Genomic DNA, 24,884 nt, shown 5'->3' on the forward strand with positions numbered 1-24,884 from the left:
TCAATGATAGATGATCAGGAACTATGCTATTGCTATGACTAAGATCTTTTTGATCGAAACGCGTCAGCCTGTATTGAAGACTGTATCCCTGCTGATGTAATGAAGTGAGGACTGAAGCTTTTATATTTTATACCACAGTATGGAGTGCAGGATGTTCCTGATCATCAGTTAAACACAACAGCAGCACAAATTTCTCTCCTGTTCTGGACTCCATACTGATGGCTCATACCTTACTGCCTACACCTGGTAATGAAACCTTACATGTCCAGAAGGGGGCAGTCTGCCAGTGCTGGTTGTCATGGGTGAAGCAGGTGAGGCCTGGCATGCTGCATGTGTCATTGTTCCTCAGCCTCTTCAGCAGTTTGCGCAGCTTCTTCTTGCGTCTCTGTTCCCGCAGGAGCCATATCTTGTCATGTTCGTTCAGCGATTTCCTGGGTACAAACTTCATGTCAGGATCCATGATTCACCAACTACATACCTTACAGGCAGTCTTTGTGTGCACTCACTTGTAGGGATGCATGAGGGTTCCCCCGCTCTTTAGCTTCCCCTTCTTATGTTTGAAGTGATAACTGGAAGAGATAGAAACGTGGCTATAAACAATCATATACACATGCTCAGAAGAATTCAGGACCTCAGGTAACACTACACGTTAAGTCTGCTCTGCCAGAAGGAGATACCTTATCTTGCTGCAGTCACAGTCCTCTGGTCGCCTTTTTTTCAGATGACCTCTGACCTCTCTCAGGTTCTTGATCTTATTCTGTAATGTTTCAATCTATAACATAATCATGAGACGGTCATTACTGCTGTAGGGGAGGGTGCTGATCGCTACACAGCTAAACACCATCCGGAATGCCCATGTTCTGAATCCCTTAATGTCACACGCATGTTCACCCATAAGAGAAATATATTTCATGTCTATTTACATTACTTATCCTGTACTGATCTTATATACTGTATTATACCCCAGAGCTGCACTCACTATTCAGCTGGTGGTGTCACTGTGTACATAGATTACTTAACCTGCAATGATCCTTAGTTACAACCTGTATTAAACTCCAAAATATGTACTCACTATTCTGCTGGTGGTGTACATACATTACTTATCCTGTATTGATCCAGAGTTACAACCTGTATTATACTCCAGAGCTGCACCCGCTATTCTGCTGGTAGAATCACTGTGTACACACATTACTTAGCCTGTACTGATCCTGAGTTATATATGTTGTCCCTGGTCAGATTCGAATCCAGGACCCTAGTGCTGCAAGGCACCACAGCTAACTGGCCGGAGACTGTAGTCTATGAATTATTGCTGTTCTTACCTCATGATCAACGTGCAGCTTGTGATCCTTCCAAGCCTGCAGAGACTTGTAGAGGTCCAGGTCGCACTGCACGGTGTCATTAGGAAGAATGTGGCACCTGTGTATGGGACAGGACATTTTACAGAGGGACCACCCAACAATAACTACAGCTGCCGCCTCACTGGCCCCTAACCTCTCACCTATGAGTCACTTTAACCGCACTGGGCACAAACAGTTCATTTGTGATCTCTCCAGTCCCACTGAAGTTGTCAGTGTCCTTATCCTCCTCATCCTCATTGTCCAGCTCAGGCAGCTGCCACTTGGTTAAATTATTTCTTAGAACCGGCTCGTATTCCTGCTCTATGTACATACTAAGGACATCACCAGACACAGAGCGGACGGAACGGTTCCTCAGATAACTGGTCTTGTATTCTGCAAGAACAAGGAGGGAATAAGGTTAATAAGGAATGTAATGAAGTAAGACTGCTCCCTGTGCAGTCAGAGGAGCATGTACTGTATGAGTCATGTTCATCTTCTGTAATATAAAAAAATGGCCACTAGATGGTGCAAGGACACAGCACAGCACCACTGTCTTCATCTCCAACCTGTGTGACACATACAGGAAGCTTCCTGTGATTGTCCATGATGTGCACTGTATGTGTTAGGGCAAACCAGATTTGAACGTCCTCTGCTCCACTATCCAAATTAGTTACTTTGTTTTATTATCTCAGTCCAAAAAATGGGTATTAAGGAAGAGGACTAATTAGCTTTGAAGTCTCCTCCAGATGCAGAGGATTCTGAGTAATATTACTTGTTTGGATTTTTCATGCACAAGAGTAAAACCTGGAAGTAGCACAGGCCTCAAATGTGACATGGAAATCCCATGCTTATTGGTTCCCCCATAAAAATGACAGACACAATCTGCTGCTCGACAACTCACTTTTCTTGGACATCAGCTTCTTGCGGCGGCCAAGTGGAGAGATCTTGTAGCTGATGGCATCACAGTCGCATTCATCACTGTCCGCATTGTAATAACTGCTCATAAGATTCGGGGAGATCTTCTTGCTGTCAGGGGCTGCAGACAGACCAGCCAGCCGCTTACACTTATGCAGCCGAAGCTTTCCGGTGGGATCCTCCACGCACTGCCATTTCTGAGGACAGTACAAACAAGAACAAGAAAAAAAGTCAATAGACAGGAGTAACCTTAAAGAGCATGAGGCAGAAGCCAGGCTCTGTCAGTGTTATAACATCACATGACTAATAAGATGTTTACCTGTATGACGGGTCTGACCTACAGATACAACCTCCATATACATAACTTATATTTGAATGATCCCATGTATATTATACTCCAGAGCTGCACTCACTGTTCTGCTGGTGGAGTCACTGTGTACATACATTACTTATCCTGTACCGATCGCGAGTTACATCCTGTATTATACCCCAGAGCTGCATTCACTATTCTGCTGGTGTAGTAACTGCATACATAAATGAGCTCTGCTCTTTAGGAGGTTAGCAGTGTTCTCCCATGTCAGTAGGAAATGATCAGCAATTGAGTGCTAAATATTTGTAGGTACAGGAAGCAGCATATATCAATCAGGTCCCTCTATATATACACAAGAATCAGTGTTTGGGGGTTGGCTCATATTTTGCAGTTTTTATACAGCTGGGAGCTATGTAGAAGATTTAAGACTTATTTTTATCCATCCTGCTTTTACACAGAGATCTGGGCTGGGTAATGTGAGCAGCAACCACTAGATGCCGCTGCTGAGCTGGCACTGCTCTTGGTTTGTACTCACCTGCCCCAGCTGCTCGCAGGCTGTCTGATACTCCGCTCGCTGACACAAGTCTTTGACGCGCTCATACTTTGGCAGAAAGTTCTCCTCCTGAGCATCCATCTTATCGGGTTCTCTCTTATGAAGCAATTTCCTACAATATGGACAGTGGACGTTAATAATCAGTATTTATACAATGATTGATGAGGACGGCACATAGATCCAGGTCCCAAGAGATAACATAAGAACATGTGCAGATTCTATATGATCTGTGTAAAAAAAAAAAAATGACTTTGTATATTCCCCTCTACAGAATCAGTGTTACTCTCACTTATGGAATGCAGCAGCACTCACCCGCGCTCCACAAGAAACGAATCTCTCCAGACTTTAACTTTTTTCTGAACTTGGAACCTGGAAGAGAAAAAATAAAAAAATAAAAAAACCAGAATACTGGATGTCTATTCAGTGTAGAGCACCACCTTGATTTTCTGTTTCTGGTTTAAGAGTGTGAGCTGTAGCTGCCTGGCAGTGCTGACATCTTTTTCATAAGAAAAAAAAAAAAACTACACCCAAATAAACAAAGAGCAGACGCCAAGAGAGGAACATGTGCAGCCGCGATGGACGGCATTTATACAGAAGATTCTAATGGTAGAGCTTGCTGCCGGGGCACCCGTGACATCCAGCCCAAAGATCGACTCAGAAAGGGGACCTTAAGGGAGAACCAGTCACTCAGAGGGAGCAGCGGCGCCAGAAAAGAGGCTAATTAACATCTCCTGTGCCGCTTGTGCAGGTTCCTCAGTGCGTTGTCATGGTTACTATCATCGCATGAATCATATGAACCTTTGATCCAGGCGGATCTGTGTCCTCGCACAAGACATGGAAATGTAACTGGGATTACTGATTATATTGTGTGTTCTCCGGTGCCGCTCACCATGAACATTTATCTTGTAAAATATGTCATGTCTGAATATTCGGCATCTCATGTAGCCCTCACCTATTCACAGGTTTCTCCGTGTCTAGTAGCTTCAGTATTGACTTCCCATCCATGTCTGCAGGAATGTCCAGTCCAGCAATGTCCATGATGGTTGGGGCGAGATCAATATTAAGCACAATGTGTGGGTTCCTACAGATGAATGCAAAGACAGGAAAGATCAGGGGCTTTATTATGCTGCCGTTACATCCAAATCTGCATTCACTAATCTGCTGTGACATCATGTCCTATATTCCAATGACAATTCTGCGGTTACATCAAGCCTTATACTTCAGTTATATCCAGAGATGGAGTCACAATTCTGCTGTTCATTATCCTATACTCCTGTCACATCTGTCAGACTGCTGCCCCCTGCTGGTTCAGTGTCTGTGGAGGAAAGTGTCTGCTATGGCGCTCTGTTGGAATTGTGGGGTTTATGTCAGGCTATGAAGAAGAGAAGGACTCACAGGGAACCTGCATCCACATTTGGTCCACGGATATAAAATGGCACCCGGATGTCAAACTCGTACGGCATGGACTTTCCCTTCACAAGGCCAAACTGGCCAATGTGGTAGCCATGGTCAGCCGTGTAAATGATGTACGTGTTGTCCAGCTCACCCAGCTCCACCAGCAGGTCATAGATCTAGAAGACCACAATCACAGTTATCTCCACATACACCCCTCCCCTCATCCACCTCCAGTCACATCCAGAGCTGTAGCAATAGAAATGGAGAAATCAGAGTAAAATCTTAAACATGCAGCATTCATGAAATAATGAGTTAAATACACTGAATTATACACGCTTCAAAAAATAAGTCTGCATGTAACATTAAATAAGTAAATTATCTTGAACTGATTATAAGTCACATCCAGAGCTGCAATCTTAATTCTGCTGTTACATTATGTCTTATACCACAATTCTTCTGGATTGCTGTTACCAAAGAGCAGGGCAGCAGCTCAGATAATTACACATTCATAATGAAGCTATAAGGTCACACAACCGAGAATAAAGTGCAGATAAACTGCTTGCTAATTCCAAGAGCAACTAGCAACACTGTAAACACAGTTCTGGATATAAAGAGTATAAGACATAATGTAATGACACAACTGTAAGTGTATAAGAAATGATGTAACAGCAGACTGACTGAACTGAATCTCTGTATATGACTGGCATATAAGAGATAATGTAACTAGAACTGTGAGTGCAGCTCTGGATGTGGCTGGAGTACAAGATAGTATGTAAGAGCAGACAGCTTTGTAAGTGATTGGAGACATGCCTCCTCAGATCAGTAAGAGGTAAATAAATGCAATGCTATAGTGAATGCTCCGGGATTGGAGGTTTTAAACACTAAGAGACAATGGCACCTCCCACCATCCAGTAATAGTGGGATCATTGTAAGTGGCCCAAACGGTCACAGTATTCCTAGTGTGGGATCTCTGAGATCCTAGGGATCAGTGATCTAGAGATTGATAAACAGGAATAGGTGTCCAGGTGAATATCAGTACAGAGGAGATAGAAACCACATGAACATGACACCCTTCGGGTATGTCTCCACGCCTCTAAGATTGTGTGGAGGACTCAGACAGGAAATCCATGACAGAAAGCCACGGCTGACACTTTGATTTCTGCTGTGGATTTCCAGTTTGCACTGCCGCACATGGATCAGCCCAATTCAATGGGGCTAGTCTGTGTTGATACCAGATAGGGTTTCCCGGTCAAGAATGGGCATGTTCCTTCTTAACAAGGATTTCAAACCATGTGAAATAATCCACAGCTGTATGAGCGTCAGCATGGATTCCTGTTGAAAACAATAGCACACAGATTACAGAGCAGAAAAAAAAAAACAATCTGGACTCTGTGCTACAAGTTCTCATCCTTTTAAAGAACTCTGATGTTGGCTAATGAAAAGATTGTTACTGACAATCTGAGGCTAAAAAAACAAATACCCCAGTGCAGCAGCTAATAGATCTAAGGGCTGTATTACTTTAAAAGATTTGCAGGAGATTGTCAGAAGGGAAGTGCTTCTTCCCAGCAATAGCCTGCTCGTTAGTGGAGGAGACCACTGCTATTACATGCAGTGGTGCAATCGATTATGCAATCACTCGTCTCCATACTGACTTCTTGTTTGCCGGCAGCAGATCGTAATTAGACAGCACAATCTGCTGCCAGCAAACAATGATTTTTAAGCCTGATTACACTGCCAGTCTAATACAGTCTTTAAGGCTTCTTTCACATCTGCATTGTTTTTTTGCATTGTTCTATTCCATTGTAGGTGTCGAATAACTAAAATAAGAGCCGGATCTGTTACTTGACGGAAACAAAATGGAGCCCAAGTGACCTCTCTTACAATAACTGGATTTCTCGTGGTATTTTTAATGGAATCTGTGATGGAGGCTCCTAATTGAACCTCCAACACAGAACATGTAAGAGAAAACCCACTATTAGGGCTCATGCTATTCAGACGGCTGTATGCTGTCAGCAAAAATGCGGATCTGTTTTTTTGCGGATTAGATGCTGTCTCATTCAGTTCTATGGGGCCCTTTTCTTCCACTGCACGGCTCAGCAAAAAAATTAAACATGTCCTATACTTTGTCCGTGAAAATCAGGACATGGCCCTATTGAAGTCTATGGATCAGTAAAAAAACGGAATGCAATCCGTTTTCTTTTGCAGATATGTTGAACTGTCCACAAAAAACAGATGCGCATTTTTGCGGACAGCATACGGCCGTCTGAATGAGCACTTAGAGAGCTTCACTCTACTGCACCAGAATGTCTCTCCACTTCACACCTCACTACATTACATTTTAGAGAGCTCCCGTTACTCACAAAAGAGCTCCCCAAAGCATCATGTAAGGTATGTGGTGGTGAGACCTTGCGTTCATGTATCGACATTACTCCAGCATGGAACAAAAGATGAACCCATAGAGACTACACTTGACTCTGAATACAAATGTGGTTACCCGACGGTTAATATGTTTATTTGTACGTGCCTGTTTTGTTACTATGTATCAGTATAGACAAGGCAGCAGCACAAATTTCTTTCCTGTGCTGGACTCCAGGCTGATGCATCTTAAGTGACCGGATACATTGTAACAAACACTCAGCTGTGTGAGTAGGATGAGGTCAGCAGCTGTGGGTCATCTGCTGTCACCACACCTTCTCCATAGAGTCTTCCACGGACATCAGGGTCTGTAGTCGCCGGCGCTGCAGCATGTTGGTGAACTCCATGTGGATGGGCATCATGGGGCCTGTGTACCTCATGATCCAGTGCTTGTCTGGATTTGGGGCGTAGTTGTAGCTCGGCGTTCTGAAAGACAAAACCGTATACAGTCCTTTAGAAGGAATTAGGACATTATGGGAGAGGAGTAAATAAAAACTAGTCACAAATCATAACTCATAACTTATATTAAAATAATCCTCAACTTTATTAGGTACTCCAGAAGTACCTCATAAAATTGAGGATTATTTAAATATAATTGTTGATGGAGTTATGATTTGTGACTAGTTTTGATCTATATATCTAAGGGCTCTTTCACATCTGCGTTATTGTCTTCCGGCATAGAGTTCCGTCGTCGGGGCTCTATGCCGGAAGAATACTGATCAGGATTATCCTAATGCATTCTGAATGGACAGTCCGTCCTTCAGGATGCATCAGGATGTCTTCCGTTCCAGAACGGAAAGTTTTTTGGCCGCAGCAAATAGCGCAGCATGCTGCGCTTTTTGCTCCGGCCAAAAATCCGGAACACTTGCCGCAAGGCCGGATCCGGAATGAATGCCCATTGAAAGGCATTGATCCGGATCCGGCCTTAAGCTAAACGTCGTTTCGGCGCATTGCCGGATGCGACGTTTAGCTTTTTCTCAATGGTTACCATGGCTGCCGGGACGCTAAAGTCCTGGCAGCCATGGTAAAGTGTAGTGGGGAGCAGCATACTTACCATCCGTGCGGCTCCCGGGGCGCTCCAGAGTGACGTCAGGGCGCCCCAGGCGCATGGATGACGTGATCGCATGGATCATGTGATCCATGCGATCACGTCATCCATGCGCCTGGGGCGCCCTGACGTCACTCTGGAGCGCCCCGGGAGCCGCACGGACTGTAAGTATACCGCTCGCCCGCTCCCCACTACTACTATGGCAACCAGGACTTTAATAGCGTCCTGGCTGCCATAGTAACACTGAAAGCATTTTGAAGACGGATCCATCTTCAAATGCTTTCAGTACACTCGCGTTTTTCCGGATCCGGCGTGTAATTCCGGCAAGTGGAGTACACGCCGGATCCGGACAACGCAAGTGTGAAAGAGGCCTAAGTATTTGTTCCGTTAATGGTGATATTGGATCACTGATATAGTAAGTTAAAGGGAAACAATTGTTGGTTTTTTAGGAGTAAATAAAAGACCCAATGACTTATCCCCCGACAACAGATTTATTTTTATAGTTTATAGAAAATGATTCAGCACCCTGGGTGCATCATGTGTGCTACCCCCTCCAATTCCCAGCTCACCAAGCAGCACTGGGACAGACTAATCAAGGTAATGATGCCAGATTTTATGTTCGGGCCGAGAGCCATACTTATGAAACTGCTGTGAAGTGATGAATAAGTGGGTGGCACCTCAGCGTCACATAGCGCAAGACAAGTTTATAGATTTTTCCACTGTTTTCCAGGAGGAGAAGGAGGAATGCGATTCATAGCATGTTCTAGTGGTATAAAGATTGCAAAAGCTCGGCAATTCTGATAAACTGGCATCTACTGGACTGGCACTCTAAGCTTAAAGTGTGGTGTAAATGAGTCTTGTATGTGTCCAAGGGGCTGTACAGCCACGCCTGCTTGTGAAGGAGCCCAGCACCGCCTATGTCCTCCGAATCTCCTCCTTTCATCAACTATAGATTGCCGTAATCTCGCGATGCGTGAGCTCGCACATGCGCAGTGCCGGTATAGTGTTCCTTCCCTGTGCTGGCATCAGCCTCAGGGAAAGAACTGCGCATGCGCGAGCTCGCGCATCGCGAGATTACAGCAATCTATAGTTGATGAAAGGAGGAGATTCGGAGGACATAGGCGGTGCTGGGCTCCTTCACAGGCGGGTGTAGCTGGGCACGGCTGGGCTCCAGGAAGGTTAGTACAGCCCCTTGGACACATACAAGACTCATTTACATATCTATAAAATCCTTTTATAAAGAAATTAAAACCACACAGCCCTATAGGACAGATATATTGCGGACATGCTAGCGGCGATCTAGCCGTGCATGTCCGCAGCTCTATAGCAGTGGTTTCTGTCACCACACTTTTCACTATTAAACAGGCTGACATTATACGTGTGCAAATGTCACCAGCTCCTAGATGCTCCATTCACCCTCCTATTTCCACTCCCTTCTACTCTTGATTGACAGAGCCAGGCCAGCGTTGGTCTCCTCCTGCTGGCCCTGTCTGCCAGGGAAATCTTGCGCCTGCTCCGTCCCATTCAGTATTCGGGGAGCAATGAGGGAAGGACGCTCAACAGCTGCCTCACTGTGCCTGCTCTGAATACGTCACAGTGAGGAAGCTGGCGAGTGTCCTTCCCTCATTGCGCCAAATACTGAACGGGACGGCACAGGAGCGAGATTTCCCCGGCAGACAGGGCCAGCAGGAGGAGACCAAAGCTGGCCTTGCCCTGTCAATCAAGAGTAGAAGGGAGTGGAAGGAGGTGGGCGAACAGAGCCTCTAGGAGCAGGTGCAAGTGGCTAATTAGCATGTTATAAAAGTTATAATTGCACAAAAACGGGGACACACTGAAAAAACGAGATTTTTGTATAACTTACCAGTAAAATCTCTTTCTCGCTCTTTCCTTGGGGGACACAGAAGACCTTGGGTATAGCTCATCTCCATAGGAGGCGTGACACTAAGTGAAAACTGTTAAGCCCCTCCTCCACAGCTATACCCTCAGCCTGGAGAGAGAGGCTGCCAGTTGCGTGTCCAAGTAGTGAAAAAAAGGCAAAGTCCAAAAGTGGAACCAACAAGCCAACTACCCAACGGGTAAAACAACTCGGAAACCGTGTAGAGAAAAAACAAAGAATGGGTGGGTGCTGTGTCCCCCAAGGAAAGAGCGAGAAAGAGATTTTACTGGTAAGTTATACAAAAATCTCGTTTTCTCGCCCAGTTTCCTTGGGGGACACAGAAGACCTTGGGACGTTCAAAAGCAGTCCAAAAGGGGGAGGGACCACAGCACCAAGGCGAAGCACCCGAAGGCATCAAGAAACCGCCGCCCGCAGACCAGGCGGCCCAAGGCAGCATCTGCCGAAGCCAGAGTATGCACCCTGTAGAACGCTGTAAGGCAGACCAGTGACCGCCGCGCACAGACGCATGGCCGAAGCCAAATGCCACCGGCCCAGGAGGCACCGACCGCTCCGGTGAAACGAACGGTGACACCAAAAGCAGAACCCTGCCCTTGGTGCGGTAACCACAGCAACAACCACTGTGAGAAAGCGGAGGAAGGCGGAGGAAAGCCACCCCGGAGGCCACCAACCCGTTGCGCGGACCTCCTGGAAAACCAAGAGACCGAACGTCGACAAGAGTCGGAGATCTCCAAGTAAAAACCGCAAGGCCCAAACAACTCCCAAATCGGTGAAGTGTCCGTTCCCGGGGGTGGGAAGGGGAGGACGAAAGCCCCGTTAAAATGAAAGACAAACACCACCTTCAGAAGGAAGGAAGAGACGGGATGGAGAACAGCCCTGTCCCGAGGAAAGAGAAGGCTCGGAACAAGAAGGGCCGCCACCCAGGCACCCGCCAGAGACACGACGGCTACGGAAACATAACCGTACAGGACAGAAGGAGTAGAGAGAACTTCTGTAACGGCTCCAAGGGAAAGATTGGAGCGCCAAGAGCCCAGTATGCAATGCCCAGGGCGGTACCCAGGGGCAGTACGAGGGAACCCCAAAGCCGCTCCACGGAAAAGGGTCCTGACAGGCCCAGAGGGCCGGGGAACGCCGAAAGGGGAAGGACAGCGCTGACACTTGACACTTCAAGCAACAGAGTCCCAGTCCCAGATCCAGGTCGGACTGGAGAAAGACAGAACCATGGAGAGAGAAAGGCAGAGTGGGGGAACGCCCAGCTTCCCACAGAACCCCCGGTAAAACCCCTAAGTCCTACAACAGATCCTGGACAAAACACGGCCAGGAGCGAACACTAGCGAGCCCGCTAGAGTCGCCTGGGCAAGCGGGTGAAACCCAATGCGAACAGGCGCAGACCAGTAACACGGGCAGAACGGTCGGCAAAACTGGTCCCGTCGGCCCCCGAGCAACGTAGTCCTGTAACCACCCGGAGTGGGGGAGCAGAAGGACAGACGGAAAGGAACCGAAGGGTCCGCCCAGCAACCGCCAGGACAAGACAGGCTAAAGTCCATGCCGATGTAGCCACCACAGGAAGACGTCCTACAGTCCCGGTGTGGGAGATCTAATGACAATCTCGACCGAATGGGGGTCCTCCCAAGTTACAGCCAGAGTGAACAAGGGAGACAGTACGAGGCCAAGAGGAACATCAGAACCATCCACATGAACAACCAAGCTCTCCCCAGAGGGGAGGGCAGCGAAGGAACAGCCACTGAAGCGCGGCCGGGGCAAAAGCCACATCGGAGGGAGCCGAGCCAAACCGAGTGGGAGCCAAGCAGAGCCGGCGAAAAAAGGCAGTCGAGACAGAGGCCGGCATAACACCCTTCAACCGAAAGGAGGAGTGGGCAACAGGGAAGCCATAGGACAGCTCAAAGGCAGAACCCCGCTCACCGAGACGCCCGGTTCACTGCCACGCAGAAGGCGAGTACCCTGAAGAACCCAAGGTGGAGGTCCTACGGACCTGGGTAAGTGAGCACCCAAGAGCAGCTGGGTGACCATCCCGAGAAAAGCGGCCCGAACCCGGTAGCGGACCAGCCTGAAGCGCAGAGGGGGCGCCAAAAGAAAAAACTCATACTGCACGACACCCGAAGAGGAGGAAAACAGTAGCAGGCGAGGGAACAGCAGTCCCGCCAGAGCCAACGCAGAAATCGAGTGGCACTGCAAACGGCACTCTCGACCCAGTGACCACTTGCGCCGGGAAGCGAGTGCACGGGAGAACGAAAGGGTACGTATCAAAGAACCACGAACACTCCCCAGGTGGAAAGGCCAACGGACATGGTGGATGCCGACACAACGGGACCACAATATACAGGCCAAACCAGAAAACGAGCACCACCCAGCTCGGCGAAGTAGAGAGCAAGTAGAGCCCATCTACTCATATCTAAAGAATACACCTTTGAATACAACGGCATACTTGTAATGCTTGTATGACAGCACCCAAGGGTTATACAGGTGGACAGAATGATCTCTTTAGAGAAGAGTGCAAGGCCCGTGACAGCACCACATCCCAAGAGAAAAAAGGGTATGTCGCAGGAGGAAGTGAGGCATACGTACGAGCAGCCCCGCAAGCAGTGAGAAGGCCAACCCACCTATGGGAGGAGAAGGCATACACGGCCCAAACAACGGACAGAGCGCACCAGAAAATTCCGCTCACTGCAAAAAAATAGTCACCCAGTGAAGGGGATCAGCCACAGAGCCCAACAGTATCAACGGAAGTGCAAAGTGCAACCTGAAAGGGAGTGATGCACAAGACATCAGTATGGCATGCGATGGAAACGCAGGCAGGCCCCCCAGAAAAGGGGGAAATGTACCTGGCAACACTGCAGCTGGTAAGAATGCAAAGGCCCGTCCCAAAGGGGGGATGCCCAAGGCCAGTAACAACTTCAGAGAAGTAGAACATACCATAGTTTGCCCAGAAGGTGACTAATCACATGGCCGCACAGTACCCAGCGGGAACGCAGGAGGTCCGCCCAGAGAAAGGGGGACATGCACGGGGTTATCTTACCATTAAGCGAGTGCGCAATAACCCACCTAACACCGAATACTGTGAGAGTGCAACTACTCCACAACGAAGGAGAACAAGCAAGAATCCCGCACAGCATATCAAGGACAGCCATGGGTCACGTGAGGGTGCAAATTCTTGCCCATGGATGAGGTGGGCCGTGTATGGCCCGCAACATATCCGGCGAAAGAGCAGTATTCCACCCAGAAAGGGGAGGGTAATGCACACGGCCGTCATCGCATCCAGCAAAAATGCAAGCACCCCGCCAAGGATGCGGGACATGCACATGGCCAGCAACGCACTGGCGAGAAAACAACCACAGTCAGTGGCGTTGTGCATATGCCGCCTGAGGAAAGGATACATGCTCATTGCTGGCAGCGATTCCAGTGAGTGCAGCACACCACCCAAGGAAGGTGTCGTGCACATGGCCGGCAGCGAATCCAGTGATAGTGCAGCAATCCACCTATGGAAGGAGTTCATGCACATGGCCGGCAGCAAATCCAGAGAGAGTGCAGCATTCCGCCTATGGACGGAGGTCATGCGTATGGCCGGCAGCGAATCCAGAAAGTGCAGCATTCCGCCTATGGAAGGAGGCAATGCACATGGCCGGCTCATGCATATGGCCGGCAGCGAATCCAGCGAGAGTGCAGCGTTCTGCCCATGGACGGAGGTCATGCATATGGCCGGCAGCGAATCCAGAGAGAGGGAGCGCAGCAGCCCTCCTTTGGACGGAGGTCATGCGTATGACCAGCAGCGAAGCCAGAGAGAGTGCAACATTCCACCTATGGAAGGAGGTCATGCATAAGGCAGTAGCGAACCCAGCGAGAGTACAGCATTCCGCCTATGGAAGGAGGTCATGCATATGGCCGTAGCGAACCCAGCGAGAGTGCAGCGTTCCGCCTATGGAAGGAGGTCATGCATATGGCCGTAGCGAATCCAGCGAGAGTGCAGCGTTCCGTCTATGGAAGGGGGTCACGCATATGGCCGTAGCAAACCCAGCGAGAGTGCAGCGTTCCGCCTATGGAAGGGGGTCGTGCACATGGTCAGCATCGTATGCAGTAAAAGGGCAGTATTCCGCCTACAGAAGGGGGTCATGCACAAGGCCAGCCCGCAGCCAGAGAGAGTGCAGTATGCCGCCTATAATGGGGGGTCATGCACATGGCCAGTACCGTGACTGGAGAGGGCGACTAATTCTGCCTATAGAAAAGGGCGGCCTGCACCTGGCCAGCGCCGTATCCCAGGAGAGGGCAAGGGTCCGCCTAGAAGGGGAACACGTATACTTGGCCAGTGCCACGGAGCGCAACATGCCGCCTATGGAATAGGGGCAGGCATACGGCCAGTGCTCTAAGGTCAGGCTGCAGCATCCTGCGCAGCCAACAAAAAAATACAGATACCTCTTATATATATATATATATATATACATACTGTTAATTCTTATATTATTTCTGTATTTATGTTTTTTATTTAATTTTATTAAAAATATATATATATATATATTTTTTTTTTTATTTATTATTCTAAAACACAGCCTCTTTGAGGCAGGAAGGGGCCACCATATAAGGGCACAGCCTCTTTGAGAGGCTAGCCATCCTAGGGTCTCCTCCAGATGGGAGCCGTCGGCATCCAAGAGGTTAACAGGGATCCGACCTGAGAGCGGTGCAGCGATCCCCTGGGGGCGGGGGGGACCTCCGGCGGGAAGAATTCGCGCCTGGAGAGTGCCCGCCCCCTCCAATCGAGGCCGGAAATTTGCGGCCTAGTAGGCCGCGAAGCCGGGGCCTAAATTTTTGCGGTGCCCGGAGGTACCGGCCGGGACCTGGAGGGAGCGGAGCGGCGCGTGCATAATACCGGCCGCGGGAGCCCACCCCGCGGGCCGGAACAGTCAGGGGGCCCGGGAAGGAGCCGGAATCCTGTGGAAAGAATCTTTCTGCGGCGCCCGGCCGACCGGAAAGACAGCCTCTGAGAGCACCAGTGGTCGGCCAGGGTCTGCTGGGACACCGCACCAGTCATTCCGGCCGCGGGTGCCCACCCCGCGGACCGGAAACAAGGGCCCTACGCTGCAGCCGTCAGGAGAGGGCCTCTGGCCCTGAGCAGCGCACCGGTAAGGCGATAGGGGGGGGGGGGGAACCCTGTGACCGGGTGCCCGTATAGAGGCAGCTCCCTGGGCGGCATGATAGGGACGCCAGCATAACCTCTCAGTGGGAACCTATTTGAGAAGGAGCTAATAAAACAAGCTAGGATGGGGCCAGCCTAGGACCAGCAGGGACCAATATGGGGGTCAGTCACGCAGGAGACCTGGGTGGGGGGAGGGGGTCGTAGGGCTGGAGAAGCCACTCTCTCACCACAGCCGTCTTCACCCTCGGTCCGTTCCAGCAGGGTCGCCCCTTCAGCTACTGGCACCGTAGTGGCAGGACGCTGGAAGAGGGACTTGGCGTGCGGGCGACCCTTGCGCTGGCGGGATGCAGGGGAGCTGGGCTGCCCTGGTCCACCTTGCCTTCTGTGGGGGAGGCAGCAGTGCGGATGACCGGCACTGGCGCAGCTCAACCCCGGGAGAAACAGAGAAGTCTAGTGCGACTCTGTTGTCCCGTAATGTCTGGAACAAAAAGAAAAGAAAAAGTAAAAATCAAAATTAAAAACAAGGAGAAAACAGCCCTGCAGAGCAGGGAGTGTCTTGCCTCCTTGGACACTAAGCAAAAACTGGCAGCCTCTCTCTCCAGGCTGAGGGTATAGCTGTGGAGGAGGGGCTTAACAGTTTTCACTTAGTGTCACGCCTCCTATGGAGATGAGCTATACCCAAGGTCTTGTGTGTCCCCCAAGGAAACTGGGCGAGAAAATAAAAGAATAGCGTAGTTAAATTCAGGTGACATTTGCACATGTATAATGTCAGCCTGCTTAATAGTGAAAAGTGTGGTGACAGAAAACCTTAAAAAGTCATGCCGCACTATAGTAACTTACTTGTAAATTGCGGACTTCCCAATGGGACTGACTAAATTTTCTGTTGGTTCAAAAGTCCGCATAGAATATATTCATACCCTTATAGCTTGCGGTTTGTGAGCTGAAATGTCCTTAAATGGAAGGAACAGTACTGAATACAGTTGTCTGGACATTCAATTGCAAACCATTGCAACTGTATTCAGGACTGTTCCTTCCATTTAAGGACATTTCGGCTCACAAACCGCAAGCTATAAGGGTATGAATATATTCTATGCGGACTTTTGAACCAACAGAAAATTTAGTTAGTCCCATTGGGAAGTCATTTTATGTTTAGCAAATTGCATATCCAACAGATATTGCGTGTTTTCCAACATTCAATGTGTGCCAGCATATACATGTGTGATTGATTGTTTTATGGAATTTTAATAGTTTATAGTGTTGCAGTGAGATTGATTTTGTCATTAAATTGAGTGTGATCACCATATATTGTGCATCTATTTGTAACCACACATACAGAGTGCCAGTCCGCAATTTACAAGTAAGGCCTCATGCACACGACAGTATTTTTTTCACGGTCCGCAAAACGGGGTTCCGTTGGTCCGTGATCCGTTTCCGTTTTTGTTTCCGTGGGTCTTCCTTGATTTTTGGAGGATCCACGGACATGAAAAATGAAAAAAAAAAATCTAAGTCAAGTTTGCCTTTGAAATGATAGGAAAAAACGGACACGGATCACGAACGCGGATGACAATCTTGTGTGCATCCGTGATTTTTCACGGACCCATTGACTTGAATGGGTCTGTGAACCGTTAGCCGTGAAAAAAAATAGGACAGGTCCTATTTTTTTCACGGACTGGAAACACGGATCACGGACGCGGATGCCATTGAAAGTCAATGGGTCCGCGGAAAAAAAACTGAAAACGGAACAACGGCCGCGGATGCACACAACGGTCGTGTGCATGAGGCCTAATTCCTATATTTTTCTCTGTATGGGTGATACAGATATTTGGACTAGAACACCTGTTCCCTGTCACGCAAGAGTGAGCTATTCCAACCAGCCTTTTTCTCACTATAGTAACTTGCCCAGCATTGAGTGTCAGTCTTCACTGCGCTTCTGCCATTCTTTTGTTGAACATATAGAACAGATCCCTCCTATTACTCACATGTGCTGGGAAGCATTGGAGAACATGTTGGAATACTGGGGTGCAGAGTCTTCAGGTCCGTGGGGGGCCGCGTGGCTCAGCACCATCAGCACTGGTCGGTGGGGGTACATTTTCTTGGAGGTGCGGAAGAAGTTGATGCTGTTGTTTGTGATGAGGTCTGTTAGATAATCCTACAGGGAGAAAAAACATGACGAATGACACTAACACACCGGATCCATGACCCCGAGACATGCAGCAGAACATTTACTCCAAAAATAAGTCTCCTTAAATTCTATTCAGCCTTTTCTTATCAATCTCCAAGAAAGGTGGGTAATGACCAATACAACTGCCATTGCAGCTCAGACGTGGGTTATCGGCCAGCTTTTTTTGGCTTGCCTGTTTAGTGATGCAAGAGTTAACCCTGAGGGTCATGGTGGCCAAACTGGTTGTCCACCTTTCTGGGTATATTTTAGGATATATTAGACTACTAGATTTTCTGACTGATAATCGATAACAAGCGTTCCGATTAACTCTTGTTAGCGAACATTTGGCAGTCTAATACTGCCTCTAAATGCCGGATGAATGAGCAAACACTTGTTCGTCGGGCAGTCCAGATCTTTCGGTATGATGAAAGATCTGGATTTGCCGGCGGCAGATCGCTCTGTCTAATAGCGATCTGCCGCCGGCACACCACTGTCCTGCTTGGGGATGAGCGATGGCATAATGATCGCTCCTCCCCATACTGCAGAGGAGATAGCTGCATGTAATGGCAGCAGTGTCTCCTGCCAGTTATCTGCCGATTGCCGGGAGGGAACGCTTCCATCCCAACTATCACTAGCAGCATGGGGGTGTCTAATACTTAATGGTTGTACATCCCACCCTCTGCACTGTGCTTATTCCAAGTGCCACATCATTGAGATGGAGGGTACTACAAATCAATGTCATTTAATAATGTTCTTGCTGTGGACATTACCCAGGACATGCTAGAGAAGGTGATGTCCTTCCTGGTAATATTTAAGAGGTTGTCCTTCCATGGCTGTGATGGAAATAGCCCACAATAAGTGCCGGGAAGGTGGAGTTACAGAAATGGGCAAGCAGCTGGCGCTCTGTCGTTCCATACCTCTCCTAGCAGTGAAGCTACACTGAAAGGCCAAGATGGGACAACCCCTTTAAGGACCATTGTCTAGTCTTCTGTATAATGAGAAGTTATGCCAGAGTCTAGAAGATGCACCAATCTCAATTCTTTACTTTTTTTTTTTTTTTTTTTCTTTTTCTTTTTTTTTTCAAGATCTATGTCAATGGACACCTAAGAAGATACTAGTCCTGCTCACACTGCTGAATCTGGATGGGAATGAGTCCATTCAATGCCTAAGTTGACCCATTCAGACCCCAGAGCTCAGACAGCACCTGATGATTGCGCTCACCTTGTAGTAATCATATCCATGTTTCTCTTTCGCTCCATTTCGGCAGAGGGTATAGTTGTAGAAGCGAGAATTCTTCACCAATCCGACCCACTCCTTCCAGCCCGGGGGGACGTATGAGCCGTTATATTCATTAAGGTACTTGCCAAAGAAAGCTGCAACGCAAGACGGTGGAAAAGATGAAGTCATAAAACTAGAACAAGGACACCTGTGTTCTGCTCAAGCTGCAGGTTGTGTGTGTCCGAGCGTCACCGATGTCACCTACAATGAGCCTTAGGGAGGTCATCACATGTCGTAAGTGAGCAGTATTGAGAGACAGGTATCTCATTCGACTGTGTGAGATGCTGTCTGCTGAGTAGCTGTTTCTAAGACTATTACATGTGATACCATCTGCTGATCAACTGCATCTAATACTAATACGTGTGATACTGTCTGCAGAGCTGCTATATCTTATCCTATCACATGTGATACCATCTCTTGAACTATGTATCTTATCCTAATGTGTGTAATAGTTTCTGGTGAGCCGCTGTATCCAATCCTATCATGGGATACTGTCTGCAAAGCCTCTGTACGTAAAAGGATGTGCGACACTGTGCGTTGAGCTAGTGTCATGTGTGATACTGTACACTGAGCAGCTGTACCTTATCCTATTGTGTAATACCATCAGCTGTAGCTACACCTATAATGTGTGACACTGTTTGCTGAGCCACTGTATCTAGGCCCATCGTGTGTGATACTGTCTGCTGCATCTAAGCCTATTGTGTGTGAATGTGTATCTAAATGTATTGTATGTGAAACGGTCTGCTGAGCCACGGTATCCAAGCCTATTGTGAGCAAACCAGTCTGCTGAACTGCTGTATCTAATCCTATTCTGTGTGAAACAGGCTTAGATACAGCAGTTCAATAGACAGTTTCACACAGAATAGGATTAGATACAGCAGTTAAGCAGACTGGTTTGCTCACAATAGGCTTAGATACCGTGGCTCAGCAGACCGTTTCACATACAATAGATTTAGACACAGTTTCACACACAATAGGCTTAGATGCAGCAGACAGTATCACACACGATGGGCCTAGATACAGTGGCTCAGCAAACAGTGTCACACATTATAGGTGTAGCTACAGCTGATGGTATTACACAATAGGATAAGGTACAGCTGCTCAGTGTACAGTATCACACATGACACTAGCTCAACGCACAGTGTCGCACATCCTTTTACGTACAGAGGCTTTGCAGATAGTATCCCATGATAGGCTTAGATACAGCAGTTCAATAGACCATCACCTGTGAACCTGTCTGCTAAGCTGCTATAGCTAATCCTATTGTGTGCGATCCTATCTGCTGTGCTGCTGTATCTAAGCTTATCATAGTTGATACTGTAGCTAAACCTATATGTGATACCGTTTGCTGAGCCACTGTATCTTGGCCTATCATGTGTGATATTGTCTGCTGTATCTAAGCCTATTATGCGTGAAACTGTGGGGGAGATTTATCAAAATGGTGTAAAGTAGAACTGGCCTAGTTGTCCATAGCAACCAGATTCCACCTTTCATTTTTCACAGCAAATTTGGGAAATGAAAGGTGAAATCCAATTGGTTGTTACGGGCAACTAAGCCAGTTCTACTTTACACCAGTTTGATAAATCTTCCCTTGGGTATCTAAACCTATTTATGTGAAACAGTCTGCTGAACCACTGTACCTAAACCTATGATGTGTTATACTGTCTGCAGAGCTGATGTATCTAAGCCTATCCTGAGCAAATTTGTCTGCTGAACTGCTGTATCTAATCCTATTGTGTGGAAAACTGCTGAGCCACTGTATTCAAGCCTATCATATGTTATACTCTGTGCTGAATACTGTATCTAGTCCTACTGTGTGTGAAACAGCCTACTGAACTGCTGTATCTAATCCTATAGTGTGTGATACTATCTGCTGAGATGCTGTCTAAGCCTATTGTGTGTGAACCTGTCTGCTGCATTGCTGTATCTAAGCTTATCATAGTTGATACTGTCTGTTGAGCCAGGTATCTAAGTCTTGTTTGATAGAGTTATCTCATTAGGACCAGTGCAGCAGGGGGCTCTTGGGACATATACAGGGGACAGATCATCAAGCACATTTTTTGTATAATGTCACATGGTCAGGGTCTCGTTATTGGGATTCAGGTTCTCCCCGATGCTCGCTTCTCTGTTGCTTCTGATTTGTTGTTAATGTGATTTTTTTGTTCTTTTAGATTTTTTTGTTTCACTGACTCCAATTAGCAAAGATAGTGACACATTGTGGATCAGACAGAGTGGGTGCAGATGGTGAAGCGGGGGATGGGGAACATTCCTTATTGTTCTCCTGCAGCTTCATCAATAAAACATGGAGGAGAGACACAGACATTTCCCAGAAACTTCCTCCAGATTCTTTGCAGCTCTTGCACGGTCCAGCAAGGACATTGGCCACTGCTTGGATCCTGCAACTGTAGCTGCCATAACTCTGGAAGGGCAACCCAGAATTATGGGGGAAGGGGCGCAGCCTGGTGTGTGTGTGATATCAGTAGGCGATGGTGCCAGGACCGCTGTTATCTCTGACTTGTTGGCAGCTGATTAGAATAATCCCCCTCCCTGGATAAAAACACAATTAGAGGTGTTAATTTGCTGCCATTTACGCCCATTAAATACGCAATAAAGCTGCCAGCGACTTATCAGCATCCGTGGATCCTCTCATCTGTGAATAATTTTATTTTTTCTTTACTTCCGTGACAAATGCTAGAATGCGACCATGCTAACATGGAGACTGCCGCATACACCGATACAAATGAGAAGACGCCACCCTCCGGCACGTTCACCATGTAATAACAAGGTGACAGCGGATAAAAGATGAGGCAGAGCTGAGTGACACAAGGGTGGCTGCAGCCCTATGACAATGGAACTTCATCACCATCTAAAGCTGGCCATACACATTCAATAGCTACTATCTCTCCTGTCTACCTCTCAGCTTCCCCAAAAACATGCTTCTATTCAATAGGGAGAACTGAGAAAGCCACTGCCAGGCACTTCTATATCCCCAGTGAGCAACAGGATGGGGCGAAAATTTTTATTTTACCCGATCCTCGTCTCCCCTGAGATATTCAAAGACTGCAAACCTGTACAGACCTAACACCTGATGTTACCTGCCCTGATACCCTGGACATGTTTATGGAGGGTTGTCTGCACTCATACTGTAATAAAAAGGTGGGAGAAGTATTTGTGTTTTCTGCCAAAGTCTGTTGCAGAACATATACTCTACCGTTATACCATGATTAAGCTTCATGTACAGAACAATGGACCGGTCATTTAATAATCACAGTTATCACATGACCGCACAGGGTTAATCACAGTGATATTATTGTCCGGTCTGCTCAGCACATGGTGGAAGAATGATGCAGCTAAACAGCATACCGACCCCTCGCCCTGTCCTATGAGATGAAGGGTGCCAGTACAAGCTTTGTAGTAACCGTCCACCAGACACCTGTAGCAGAGTCCTGACTTATAAGACACACTGACCACAATGCTTTGCCAACTGCGCGCTCACCTGTTCTGTAGCCGGTGTTGTTCAGGTACACGGCAAATGTGTGCGGCTCATGCTGTGCCTGCCATGATGGTGATGAACAGTTCTCGTTGTTGGTGTAGGTGTTGTGGTTGTGGACATACTTTCCTGTCAGGATGGAGGAGCGGGATGGGCAGCACATGGGCGTAGTAACAAAAGCGTTTATAAAGTGCGTCCCTCCCTGCTCCATGATGCGCTTCGTCTTGTTCATCACAGACATGGAACCTGGTAGGAAAAGAGAAACCGAGCTCAGCAGCCTGCATCTCACAAAAACACAAGGTTGGAAACACAACATATTACAGGACCAGATGTATACAGCTACATAAATTATACGTGTGGCGATAACATTACTATAATAATACACGACTGATGCTAAAATACTAATATAATAATAATAATAATAATAATAAAAAAGGACAGGAGCTATATAACTAGTGTATCAATACAGGACCAACACTATAATACTAGTATAATAAGACAGCTCCAGAGTTCTAATACTGCTATAATACAGGAGCTATAAAATGACTGTAATACAGGACCAACACTAACACTAGTATAATAATACAGCACCACAGTTATAATACTGCTATAATAATACAGGACTGCTGCTGTAATACTAATGTAATATAGGACAAATGCTAAAATACTTTTATAATATAGGACCACTGTTATAAAACTACTGTAATAGAGGACCAGAGCTATAATATTATTATAATATAGGACCAGAGCTAATAAACGTATGTAATAAAATAGGACCAATGCTAAAGTACTATAACAATACAGGACCAGTGCTATAATACTTCTGTAATAATACAGAACCAGAACGATCATACTACTATAATACAGGTCTAGTGCTCCATAATACTATTGTAATAATACAGGACCAGAGCTGTAATAGTGCTATAAAGCTATGTAATAATGGTGCTATAAAACTAATCCTTTAATACTGGACCAATGCTAAAATACTAGTATAATAATGTAGGACCAATGCTATAATACTACTGTAATAATACAGGCCCGTAACCATCATATTACTATATTATAGGCCTGATGCTATAATACTATTAATACAGGACTAGTGGTGCTATAAAACAAATGTAATAATACAGGACCAATGTTATAATATAATAATACAAGCCTGTGCTATAATACTACTTTAATAACAGGAACGGAACTATAATACTATTATATTACAAGCCTGGTGCTAGAATACCAATATAATAATAATACAGGACCAATTCTATAAAACTATTTAATAATATAGAATCAATATAATAATAATAATTAATAATAATAATACAGGACCAGATCTATAAAACAAATGTAACACAGGAGGACCAATGCTATAATACTATTATAATAATAATGATACAGGAGCATTACATTAACTGCTATAATAATACAGTAACAATGCTATAATACTACTGTAATAATACAGATATAGTGCTATAATACTACTATAAAAATACAGGAATAGTGCTATAATACTACTATAATAATACAGGAATAGTGCTCTAATACTACTATAATAAAGGACTAGTGCTATAATACTATAAAAATACAGTAACAGTGCTATAATAATAGTATAATACAGGACCAGTGCTATAATACTAGTACAATAATACAGTACGAGTGCTATAATACAGGACTGGTGCAATAATAGTTCCATAATAATACAGGAACAGTGTTATACTACTAGTATAAGACTAGTGCTATATTACCACTGTAATAATAAAAGACTATTACTATAATACTGAAATAACAATACAAGACCAGTGTTATACTAATAATACAACTCTGTATGTGACTGGAGTACAAGACATAATCCCGGATCAGGAAAGCAGAGGATTTCTTAAATGAAGGATTTTAGGTCTCTGCTTTCACATTACAACCTCTGCACCAAGCTGCGATATTTCGGGGTGGGGACCTGCACGGTCCCGTTTTTTTGCTCACACTCAGACTACAAATCTGCCCAATACACTGAATGTCCGTTCATTAAAGCTTTATAGCTGATGGCGAGGATGTGACAGGAGCATCTGTGAGGACAAGATCGTACATGCAGCATGGCCCAGGAGACAGTGCAGGACTCCGCCGTGACTCATATAGAAACGCATGATCTAATATGAAGGTAATGCAGGATGACAGCGGAGGGGCGACCGGCATCAGCAGCACTCGTACAACTAGGACGCCAATAAATATTTAAACTCACAGTCAAAACAACTTTAGATTTAAATCACTACAATCCCCCACAGAAGGGAGCAGGAAAGAAAAAAAAAAAAAAAACAATTAACCCCATGCTCGCCACAGTCAAGAACAGAGAATGTGGCTGACACCACCACTGAAAAGAGCTAGGCCTTAAATGGACAACATCAGTTGGGCACAGACCTATGGACTCTTTAGGTTTATGTTTTTCAAAGTTTTAAAAAGCGCTCCTCGCCATACCCCAAAGCATCGCTTCCGTACCCTGAATACACTATGCAAGCTTTTTTGCCTTCCGCTGGACCTACTTTGCAGGGTAACAGGCTGAAGTAGATAGACGCATGTCTTTTTTAGCCTTAAAAACTATGGGGGTCATTTATTAAACAGAAATATGCCTATATTGTGCGTATTTCTGGCACAACCTGCGACTTTTTCCCGCTCACGCCAGGTCTAAAAAAGTGGACATGGTGTGGGCGGGGAAGGGGACAGGCTGGCAGGCCTGTCTCATTTACCATTTTCTACGCCTGTTTTAGACGTAGAATGCGCCGAAGTTATGTAGAGGCCTGCGCCTGTTCATAACTGCAGCGGATCCACTGTAGGGCCTTATTAAGACCGGCGTCTAAATCTTTGGTCTTAATAAATGGGCCCGAGCGCGTTCCCTGCCATACCCAAGGGGGGAGTCCCTGCTGTGCCCCATAAATTCATATATTATTATTATTAAT

General features: G+C 46.5%; 1 protein-coding gene across 4 annotated transcripts in view; it reads right to left on the bottom strand.

The window, feature by feature from the left end:
* Positions 1-208: 208 nt before the first annotated feature.
* Positions 209-24,884, bottom strand: part of SULF2 (sulfatase 2) — a 75,822-nt gene continuing 51,146 nt past the window's right edge. For all 4 annotated transcript variants that reach the window (XM_044297484.1, XM_044297485.1, XM_044297488.1 and 1 more), the window contains 14 exons: positions 21,949-22,188; positions 18,396-18,547; positions 16,993-17,162; positions 7,201-7,351; positions 4,511-4,686; positions 4,068-4,196; positions 3,428-3,484; positions 3,098-3,227; positions 2,239-2,449; positions 1,499-1,730; positions 1,320-1,416; positions 678-772; positions 507-569; positions 209-431 (listed from right to left, as the gene is read on the bottom strand). In XM_044297484.1, the coding sequence (XP_044153419.1) occupies positions 224-431; positions 507-569; positions 678-772; positions 1,320-1,416; positions 1,499-1,730; positions 2,239-2,449; positions 3,098-3,227; positions 3,428-3,484; positions 4,068-4,196; positions 4,511-4,686; positions 7,201-7,351; positions 16,993-17,162; positions 18,396-18,547; positions 21,949-22,188 (2,111 nt within the window). In that variant the 3' untranslated portion in view covers positions 209-223. The remainder of the gene's footprint in view (positions 432-506; positions 570-677; positions 773-1,319; positions 1,417-1,498; positions 1,731-2,238; positions 2,450-3,097; positions 3,228-3,427; positions 3,485-4,067; positions 4,197-4,510; positions 4,687-7,200; positions 7,352-16,992; positions 17,163-18,395; positions 18,548-21,948; positions 22,189-24,884) is intronic.

The sequence above is a fragment of the Bufo gargarizans genome, chromosome 6, assembly GCF_014858855.1.
Source record: "Bufo gargarizans isolate SCDJY-AF-19 chromosome 6, ASM1485885v1, whole genome shotgun sequence".
Lineage (NCBI taxonomy): Eukaryota > Metazoa > Chordata > Amphibia > Anura > Bufonidae > Bufo > Bufo gargarizans.